The sequence below is a fragment of the Lonchura striata genome, chromosome Z (assembly GCF_050655825.1).
Source record: "Lonchura striata isolate lonStrDom1 chromosome Z, ASM5065582v1, whole genome shotgun sequence".
Classification (NCBI taxonomy): domain Eukaryota; kingdom Metazoa; phylum Chordata; class Aves; order Passeriformes; family Estrildidae; genus Lonchura; species Lonchura striata.
The window spans coordinates 25970131-25980678 of NC_140740.1; the positions used below are offsets into that span (position 1 = coordinate 25970131).

The 10548-nt window shown below is 42.4% G+C and overlaps 1 protein-coding gene across 6 annotated transcripts in view; it reads left to right on the top strand.

Annotated features, from left to right (window-relative positions):
* Positions 1 to 9915, top strand: part of ECPAS (Ecm29 proteasome adaptor and scaffold) — a 59828-nt gene extending 49913 nt beyond the window's left edge. For 5 of the 6 annotated variants that reach the window (XM_085567170.1, XM_021525016.3, XM_021525014.4 and 2 more), the window contains 12 exons: positions 244 to 310; positions 960 to 1051; positions 1140 to 1206; positions 1441 to 1632; positions 2596 to 2804; positions 3312 to 3355; positions 3841 to 4033; positions 4537 to 4681; positions 5285 to 5390; positions 5547 to 5635; positions 6197 to 6268; positions 7102 to 9915. In XM_085567170.1, coding sequence (XP_085423296.1) covers positions 244 to 310; positions 960 to 1051; positions 1140 to 1206; positions 1441 to 1632; positions 2596 to 2804; positions 3312 to 3355; positions 3841 to 4033; positions 4537 to 4681; positions 5285 to 5390; positions 5547 to 5635; positions 6197 to 6268; positions 7102 to 7241 — 1416 coding nt within the window. In that variant the 3' untranslated portion in view covers positions 7242 to 9915. Of the gene's footprint in view, positions 1 to 243; positions 311 to 959; positions 1052 to 1139; positions 1207 to 1440; positions 1633 to 2595; positions 2805 to 3311; positions 3356 to 3840; positions 4034 to 4536; positions 4682 to 5284; positions 5391 to 5546; positions 5636 to 6196; positions 6269 to 7101 lie in introns of those variants that run through there. The other variant, XR_014951434.1, reaches the window with a different exon arrangement.
* Positions 9916 to 10548: the final 633 nt, after the last annotated feature.

The window sequence follows — 10548 nt, forward strand, 5'->3', positions numbered from 1 at the left end:
GTGCAGAAGGTTGTCCTCGATTGCTGTAAATCTTCTAGGATCATCTGTCCTGACTGTGGGTCCTTTTTCACTTCCTATTTTGTCATTCATGTTTTGCAAACTTTTACTGCTCTTGGATTATAATAGAGTTGAATGGGTGTAGATCATGTCCTACAACACAGGTAGCACCAGAGCAAGTATTAATAATAACCAGTGGCAAATATTGTTTTATCTTACCTTTGTTTTCCCTTGCCAATCTTCCAGGGGGGCTGTGCCAGTGTAATTGTGTCATTAACCACACAGTGCCCTCAAGACTTAACACCTTATTCAGGTAAGGTCTGTCTCTTAGTGTCAGGTTTTAAAGGGACTTTTTGTTGTTGTGGTGTTTTTTCCCTTGAGCTTAGCACAAGAATGATCTTTACATGTTTATTTTTATCAGACAGCTGTTTGAAGTTATCTTTTTTGTTTGAGATCGACATGCTTGGAGTAGGTTCAGTACCTCACCAATTTGGAAGAGGTAGAGGAAGGAGTTGAGGCAATTCACTAGCACTGAGCAGGAATAGGCAAAAGTATTTCTTGTCTTTCTTGGAGCAGTCTAATGATGCCTGTGCTAGTGCAGCACTGTCACTATGAACTTGTCTTTTCAACTGGGGCTATGGGTAGACTATGAACAGCAACTTTGCTTCATTGGCTCTCTTCTGACAGTAGAAAGAGCCTCACCTTTCTGTTGCAGAATAGAAGTGAAGCTGAAAGCATGAAAACATGGAGTGCTTGCATACAGGAACATTATCAGTCAAGGTGTGCAAAACACTAGCACTAATTTAAATGTAAGACTTACAGACTTAATAACCCCACATCCATGCAGTGAGGAAAAATGCATAAATTCAATTATGCATAAATAATTGAAATGCAGGCTGTTGTAATTGTTGACCGAGGAATCAAACATAGTGCTTTTGATTAAGTAAAGTTTCTTCCAACAGGCAAACTTATGACTGCTTTACTTAGTGGCCTGACTGATCGCAACACTGTGGTACAGAAGTCTTTTGCCTTTGCTATGGGGCATCTAGTCAGGGTAAGTTGGGCTTTAAGTTTTATTTTGCTTCTTTATAGGTGATCTTCCTTGAAGCGTTTGAATAATTTGAGTCTCTTCCTTCTTACAGACTTCTCGGGACAGTAGCACCGAGAAGCTGCTGCACAAACTCAGCAGCTGGTACATGGAGAAGGAAGGTGTGTTGCTTTTGAGGTATTCTCTTACAGAATACAATGCAGAAAAAGTTCCTGCTGACATCAAAAGCTAGTAAAGAAACATTTCTATATCATGATGCTTGGTTTTACTTGCTGAATAATTCCTATGCAATGTTACACAATACTGTGAATTACTCTGCTTTCCAAGAGGCAAACCAAGCAGTTAAAAGGATAATCCTCCTTTCCAGTCATAAGGTGCTTGTTTTGCTCTTTCAGAGCCAGTTTACAGAGCAGGCTGTGCTTTAACTGTACATGCTATGGGACGCTACAGCCCAGATGTGCTGAAGAACCATGCCAAGCAGGTGCTGCCATTGGCTTTTCTTGGAATGCATGAAGTTCCTGAAGAAGACAAAGGAGAGAAAGAGAATTCTACTCTGTGGACTGAAGTTTGGCAGGAAAATGTACCTGGTACGTGATGTTAAGAGTAGTAAACCTTTCTGGGAAGCATGGGACAAGAAATAGCATGATTTCTGGAATTCCATTTTGAAATAGAGAGTTTTCATGGTAAGAGATTTGGGAAGCTTGTTCCCATTTTCTTCCTTGCTCTAGATTTCTTGTATGAAGTTTACCTTCTCTGGCTATTTAAAATGATTACAGGGGCATTGATCACAAGGGTGGACAGGCACAGTGGAAGTATTTTAAAACTGTGATATACTTAATGCCACTGTAATGTGACCCTGATGGTACAGATAAATAAACATCTCTGGAAATTTTTATGCCAGCCTGTAGGGGCCACCGCACACTTCTAAGTTACAGGAGCTTTGACCTTTCTCTCTTTTGGAGATCTCTGTGGTAATACCTCTGGTTTTAGATTCAGTGAATGAATCTATGCTATAGAAGTGCAGTTCTTTCTATAGAGGAAGATCTGGACGTATTATATTGTTTTGCTGACTCTTTCAGATTTCAGATCTGGTTCCTCAGTCACCAGATGATTTTTCTGGAGTCTGAGAAAGGAGCTGAAAAAGGTTCTCTAGTGACCTGTTCTTGGAAGAAAAAAGACATTATATTCCTTGGAAACAGGCTAACACAATGCTATATGGAAGGACTAGAATGAGTTGTGTGTGTAAATACACAGCAAAGACTTTATTTGGAACCTCTAGAAAAGAACCCATCTTCAGCCAGGCTGGGAGGAATTCTTCATGCTTTTGCCTGAAGTAGACCTTTTTGATATATCTCACAGCCAAAAACCTCAAGAGATCTGTAACTGGTTATTTTTTGTTTTTTCCACGGTAGCACTGGTCTTGTTCGCTTGTGGGTTTTTGGTTTATTTTAGTTGTATTGGTTTTTTTTTTGTTGTTTTTTTTTTTAAGTAAGTTCAAAGGTATGTTTGTTTTGTGGAAAAATTATAGTTTCCCTCCATTTGACATGCAGGTACTCAGGGTGGGATCAGACTGTATTTGCAGGAGTTGATATCCCTCACCCAGAAGGCTCTGCAGTCCCAGTCCTGGAAGATGAAAGCTCAGGGGGCAGCTGCCATGGCATCAATTGCCAAGCAGACAGGCTCCCTTGTACCACCACATCTGGGAATGGTGCTCTCTGCACTGCTGCAAGGCCTGCCGGGGAGAACCTGGACTGGGAAGGTAAAGAGGGAACTGTCATCTCATGGTTTGCTGTAAGCCCAGCAGTGTGCAGCCCTTGAGCTGGGAAATGCGATGCTCTCTGCTGCAGAGCAGCACAATAAGAATGCTGATGCAGGGAGTCTGCCTTTTGTCCTGCATTTAGCAGATAGAATTGACTGGGAAGATAGATAGATAGATAGATAGATAGATAGGTGAAATTCAGATTGCTTTAGGAGTTGGGTTCCCACTTAGACCTATTCCACTGCACCATTTCTAGCCTGGAGGATAGTAGCATGTGCTCAGTGGTGCTGCAAGGCCCCTTTTTGCTGCCAGTTCTGTGCAGATTGAAAGCTAAGCCCTCTGCAGGAGGAGTGGCAAGAGATAGACAGACATTGCTTCCCAAACAGATGTCACAGGCATGTTTCCCCACTGCCCCTTGCAGAAGAACACAAAGGTTTGCCCCGTGTGGCAGGACTGTGCATTTTGGCTATGTGGCACTTCTTAGTGATGTCTCTTCTGTTATTGCAGGAGGAGCTATTAAAGGCCATTGCCAGTGTTGTTTCTGTGTGCAGGTAAGTGTCTTGAATGAAGTGGTACCTTCAGGATCTGAGATCTCAAAAGGGAGGTTGTTGTTCAGTGTTAATGCATACAGCGTACTAAGGAGATTATAGAAAGTTTGTCATCACCATCCTGAGCTCTTATTGGCATATGAGGAGCAAGTGATGCTTCAGAGAGACCTGCAGAAGTAAATGATTGATTTAGAAAGGAAGAGGAGGATATTGAGAGGCCACAATTTCTAAGAGGAAAGACCTTAAATGGGAAAAGGAGGAAGAGGTAGAAGAGTAATAAGGGAGCATCTGCCTTGGAAGCATGTAAGAAAATAAGAGACTAAAACAGGGAGAGCAGACAAACAGTGAGAAAGCACACCCCAGTGTAACTTTTGTTACAATTACTGCTAGGCAGCTGAGTGCCTTGACACAGGAATTAACTCCTCTCTGGGAACAGCAGATTTTGAGATGAGATTAACATAATAGTGTCCATGTGCCTTGCATTTCAGTGCAGAGCTGCAGAAGTCAGTGCCAGGTCAGCCCACCATCACAGATGTTGTCCAGGCTCTCCTGAAAGAATGTCGTAAAGAAAACCTGAAGTATAAGATGGTGGCACTGCGCTGTGCAGCTGGGGTGCTGCAGGCAACAAAGGAAGACCGCTTCCAGGAACTTGCTGATATCATCTTCCCCATGATAAAGAAGGTGACAGTTTCGTGAGTTTTCTCTCTTTCAAAGCAGAACACTCAGGTGGTGATAGTTCAGTGATGCTGGCTGCATGCCAGACTTCTGCCGGATCTTTGGTGGGACTGAATACCAGACAGTTGGTGAGCTCTGGGGTGGTTCTGCCTGTGCTGTCGAAATTCTTAATTAGCTCAACTGTTCTTACAGAGTACTGCCTGTGATATTCACCACTGTCCTGTTACCACTTGAAAAGTTAATTCTTGACTGCTCTATAGGCAGCAAAAGGCTCCTGGGAAGCTGTGTAGAGTGCTTGTGTTTAGTATCAGCAAAGCCTTGCAGCTCAAAGAGTGGGACTCATGTAGCACAGGCACGTGTCTGGGTGCCAGGCCACAGAGCCCACTGTGCCCCTCTGCAGGCTGCCAGCAGTGCCAGAGCTGGGCTGGTGTGTGCAGGCTGCACTGCATTGTGCACCTAGCCTGCCCTCATCCTTCTGTCAGTCACACCTTCCCCCATGGCCTCCACAGAACTCCCTGGAGAGCATGGGAGCAGCTTTTCCAAAGCATGATGAAGAGGATGAGGACATGAGGGAGAAAGAGGTTCAAATGGAGTCCCTGATCTGTGCCTTCGAGACCCTGGGCAAAGCCTGGCCAAGGAGCCCAGAGACACAGCGTAAGTCAGCTGATGACTAGCAGAACAAATTATTTTCTCTTAAAATGAAAAGCAGAAGAAGGGAAAAACCTGGAGATCACGTGCAGAGTGAGAAGAGTGCAGGAAAAGATGCAGAATCTCCCTGCAGGCAGATAGTAAGGGTCTTCAGTAAGACAGCTGCCCCAACAGCTTTCAGGCAAAATAAGACATGCTTGGGAAAAATCTTTACTGTTGTCTTAAGTTCACTTCACAAAAATGTTCTGAGTTTATAGATGTGTAGGATGAGTGAGGTGGCTTGTCTAATGAAAAGAAGCCTAACTCTGCTGCTCATATTTATGTTTGCATCAAAGCCTAGTACAAGAATTGTGAATACCTGGAGAGGGTTGGGAAAAGGTTGCTTTTATTAGCATGCCAGAGTGTGTAATGCAGCTGTTTTATCTGACAGCATTTTTAATAAGTGAGTTAATGTGGTGAAGATTTTCGGGGTCACTCGTTACAGGATGCTGACTTGGTCATATGATTAACTTGATGTCACTTGTTGAGGAGCACTTTGGAGACAGAGCAGTAAGTGTTTCCTTCTGCCTTTCCATGTGGTAGCACAGTTATGCCCTTATTCTCCTGTAGGTTGCTATCGCCAAGAGTTTTGCAAGTTAATGTGTGACCGTCTGAAACTCAGCACATGGAAAGTGCAGCTTGGAGTGCTACAAGCCATGAATGCCTACTTTCAAGGGTAATTATTCTTTCTGCTTTCCACTTCAGCAGTGATTTGTCTTCTTTTTCTTCCTTGAAACTGTTTAATGAATTTGATGACACTGAATTCATGGAGAAGTTGAGCAAACTTCTGTCCCAGGGATACAGGATGCCTGACTCTTTTTGCATTTGACAGGCTAATGCTGTTTGATGAGGAGCACTCTGACCCTGTGGCTTTGACAGAAATACTTCTGGAAACTTGTTCCTCTATCACCCATTCTTTAGGTAAATGGACTTCTCCTGGTTTGTGATGGATGATTAATTACTTGTTAATATCGTTGTCCTCTGGGGGTTTGTGTGGTAGAGGAAGTGCACAATAAGCAGAAGTTGTCAGAGACCAAGTAACTTTGTGACAAGCTTGTGCTTGATGGCTGGCATGGGGTTTATGTACCCTCATTTAATCCTGCTTGTTAACATTTGTATGGTCTCTAGCCAGTACAACTCACTCATTCTGTTACACACAGAAGTTGTCTGCCATTACCCTGCAGCTATGGCAGAATTTTGTTCCCTGTTGAAATATGTAAGAAGAGCAGCTCTGTGGTAGTGGCAGAGGCAATGCACAAAATTTAGTTGACTTGTCAGCCTCCAGTTGTTGGCTTTCTGCCATTGAAATGTGCCTAGTGTTCAAGAGGGCACTGCAGACTGACACCACAAACAAGAGCTCAGTGAAATGTGTTAGCAAAAGTGGTCTGGAGATCACAGAGGTGACTGCTTTTTGTAAGGTTAATGCATTTGATTCTCAACGTGGTTTTGGGTTTTCTTGTCTGTTTTCTTTAAATCTCTTAGAAAATAAAAGCTACACATCCATAAGAACAGAAGCTTTGTCTGTGATACAGCTGCTGCTCACCAGACTACAAGGTGAGACTTCACTTGCCACCTGGAAGAGCCACTGTTTGGTAAAGATGGCACCTGGCTGTATGGCCTGGAACTCCAGAGAGATGGCCTTACCTTCTGCTTGCAGCACTGGGTGATTCTGGGGAAGCTGGGACTTGGAAGTAAGGCCTTGAAGTAACTGAAGCTAATACAGAGTTCTAAAGTACCTTTGGATACCATTTCCTTTGGTGAGGAAAACGTTCAGTAAGGAGAGTCCCACATGGAGCTCATAGAACTGTCTTGTCAGATCTGTCTGTGTAACGTTCAAACTCCATAGAGGGGGGGAACTCCTCTTAGTACAGAGGAGTGATTTTTACATTTCCAGTGTCAAGTTTGGTTTCTCATTATTATGTAGTATTCAACCCTTGCAGAATTGTCTTCATAGGGTAAGGTCTTCTTAGGTCTTGGGTTTATGTGTGTCTGCAGTTATTATGTAGCAAATTTTTCCTTTGGGTTTCTGGTATGCATTTCTTTTTCCTTTATTTGGGCAAAAATCTTACATGCCTTTTTCATGAGCCATTTGCAACATGGGAAACACGGTTCTTCAGGCCTTTGTGTTCACACGTTGCAGGCTTAGACAATAACAGCTGGTCTAGAAAGGTGCAACTCCCTGGCAGGAGGCAGCACATGCACCTGAGCATCCAGGTGAATCTGAGTTTTCCTGAAAGTGCAGTATGAACTGTGAGTGAAAGGTTGAAGCAGTCACTCTTTTAGCCTGTGTGGGGAAAGCAATGTCCTTTTGGAATTGTTTGTTTTGTTTTCTGGTGTTCATGTTCACAGTGTTCATGTCCAATGTTTGTCTGTCTTTATCTGCACAGAAGCTCAACAGTGGAAAAGCCTGACACAAGAAAGCAGAGAGCACCTCGTTCATTCATTGTCTACAATGGCATCAGATAGCAGACCTGAGCTGCAAGAGAAGGCATTTGTGTTGAAGAGAACACTTGAAAATCTTGACTAAGTTGTAAAACATAAATTTTGAAGTGCCATGTAAAACAAAAACAAAAAAGTGCAGTGGTCTGAAAACCAAGTGGGGAAATGAAGATTACTCTGTAGGATGCATCATTCCTGGCCAAAATAAAAAATGCCTTAAATTCTTTTCCCCATTAATATTATTTTTACTCTTAAGCTGATCATTAGTTGTTTTATCAGCAAATATCATCTGCCCTAGAATGTTTGTAAGTGTGCAACATAAAAAACACAAGGGCAAGATGCTTTTTTTTTTTGACTAGGCAGAAGAATGTTACTCAGATCCCCTTTGTCCTTCAGAAAAACTGTTAAAAATCCACCAGCACAGAAAGTAAAACTATATTTAGTTTTCACAATTTTTGTATGTAGAGATTTGTTAACTGGTGTCTTCTCCAGTAGTGCTGGTGTTTGTTATCTGTAGAGAACAAAATGTTTCCCTTGATGAGGCCTGTGTTTGACTCCTGTGGTTTCCCAGGGGCAGGGTTTCATCTGACACCCACCTCTGCATCTGCTTGCTCCTTCCTTGCAGCCTGTTGTCTGTGCATTATAAAAGGCAGAGTACTGTTAACGTCACTCCTTTCTCCTTTTCTGACCTCAGCATGGATTGACCAAGACTATGCCTTCCCCAGCTGGCAACCTTGGCCTCCCAAATGTTAAATGAGAACTTCTTCCCCAAAAGGATGCACAAGAGAGCACTTTACTAAGCTGTCTGGGACAAAGTTGAGCCTAGTTGGTACCCAGGTGGAACACTGCTCTTCTCAAAATTGTTTTGCATGGACACTCCTTAGCTCCCAGAAATTTAAAAGAAATGGAAAACAATCTTTTTTAGATATGTTTTTGAAGAGTGTTTGAAGTTTGAAATGACACATTTTTTTAATAGTAGTGGTAATGTTTTGTTCCCTTCCTGTTCGTAAACCTGTTCTTGCTTTGGAAACCTGTAACAATTTAGACTTGTCAATATTTGTAAGAAACTGAATCATCTGTCATTTATCAGAGCCCAAGTCATGCTGGTTTCTAGCAATTTGCACTTAAGATTATATCTGCATTAACATGGGAGTAAAATTGCTGTATGGTGATGTGGCCTGCTGCCTGTCTCCTTTTTTTTTCCTTCCTCCTCTGACAAAAGACAAATTTGACCACTATAACAAACTTTAATAGTGTGAAGATAGCACTGCTCCATAATCTGACCAGTATGTGTACAACTTTTTGGGGATAAATGCTTTGCTGATGGTGAAATAAAATCATTAGTGTGGGCAATATCATGTTCATGGCTTTCAGCACCAGAAGGCTTTGTTTCTTTTCTTGCAGTCTGCAGCTGCTTTCAGATCCGCGTTCTAAGGGGAGGATTGCTTAGATGACATCATGTTTCCTCCATGCCCATTTATTCAGATTCAGGTATGCAGTACCTACTTTCCCCTCAGGTGCCATTCCCCAGTCAGTGTTTCCTGGTACTGTAACAATCTTGTTGTCTGACTTGCTCTTCATAGGGAAGAATGTAATTTGTGCACAGCTGGTAAGAGAATGTCAGGAAGAAATGGGCAGAGCTGTCCCACTGTGGCTCTTGTGTAGCAGAAACCTCAGCAAGCACTATTGCGTTGTACATTAGAACTGGTCAGTGGGCAACTCCTTGGTGCTGGGAGCTGGTGCTAATGATGTTTTGATTTATACCTTGTTGCAGGGAGCTGCTCTTTGTTTACGTGTAGTTTGAACTATTGAGCACAGTGTACATTTTAAAATTTTACTGGGCAAATAATTTTGCAGTATCTTTAAAAAACTTGCTTACTGTGACATGTGTCATGAGTGCCCTTTTTATTTTTATTGTTTTTTATTAGGTGAATATTACTGGTGATGCTTTGCTGTAGCAGTAGCAGTTCATTTTCTGACTTGGGCTTTTTCATATTGGTGAGTGACAGTAACAGAAAAGCAAGAGCCTCCATGTCTCTGGTAATTTGAGCTTTCACTGTGGACTGGAGTATTCAGAGGCAATGCCTAGTATGGTCAAATGACTGTACGTAGAATAACTGTAATCATTGTCAATAGCAACCTAATTTCTCTACTGGGGATTTACACTAGAGGGAAGAGCGTATTCTAGGAACTCTATAATAAACAGCTGGATCAACAACTCTGGCCAAGAGTGTTAGGAAGGTTAGAGACGGTATGACACTTTCTGAATCACAAAGCAATATGTCTTTCTCGTGATTACAGAGCAGATTCAGAGCTCCTCTCTAAAGCATGTGCCTATACACAAAACCTACCTGTACAAAAGTTAATTAAGTCAGAGGTTTGATTTCTACCCCCCTCACATTTATAAACTTGATAGGACTAAAAAAAAAAAAAAATAGATGTGGCCTTCCTAGAGTTTCTCCTCTAAAAGTGATTGCACTATGTAAAACACACTGTACTTTGCCCAGCACGGGCATTTCTTGTGCTGCTGCAATGCTTTGTATACCTGGAGTGCAGTGCGCAGACTTGACTCTAGCACTCCTGCTCTGACTTACAAGCTGTTGCTTAAATGGATGTATATTGAGAAAAGTTTTCTAATGTTGCAAGACCTCCATCAAATTTATTGCAATCTGTACTGTCCAAATATGTGAATGGTCTGACTGAAAGAAAACCCTCCTGCTTACCAAAAAGGTAAAAACTAAATAAAAGCTGCATGACCTGTTCCTTGGAGTAACTGGTAGTGTTTTTTCTCCTGCGGTGGGTATTGTATAGTGTTCCTGTGCTTCAGATTCAGCCCACTGCCCTCCCTTCATGGAGACACATGGTGGTTCTGCAGCCCTGTGTGCTATTGAGTCCATAGCTTGGTCCCCTGAGATGAGGCAGGGTTAGGCCATGTGTCTGTACTACAGACACATTCTTTTGAAGTCATGTATGTATTACATACACATGGTAGGTGAGCCATGAGATTGAAAACTTACTAAAATAATATTCAAGAACTTCAGTATTTCCAAATTGTTCCAGCCATGCACACATTTCCCCCCCAGTGCTACCTCAATTATATGTACTTTTCTAAACAGTATTCAGAAAGGAAGAAAAATAAGGGACACAAATGAGGTAAGTAGAGGACAGCACACAAACACAAACCTCACCTATGCTGCCACCAAGTGGCAGAAGTATCATCTGGCCAGGGAAATGCCATCAGACCACACACCCACCATACACAGACACGGGTCCTGTGCTGTGGTGAGCAGAGACCTGCTCTGTAGTGCTATGATAAAGCTGCTTTGGACTTGAGCCCCACGACGTGTCATTTCTGGCCAGTGAAAGCAGCAGGATACATTCAGGTAAGAATGTAA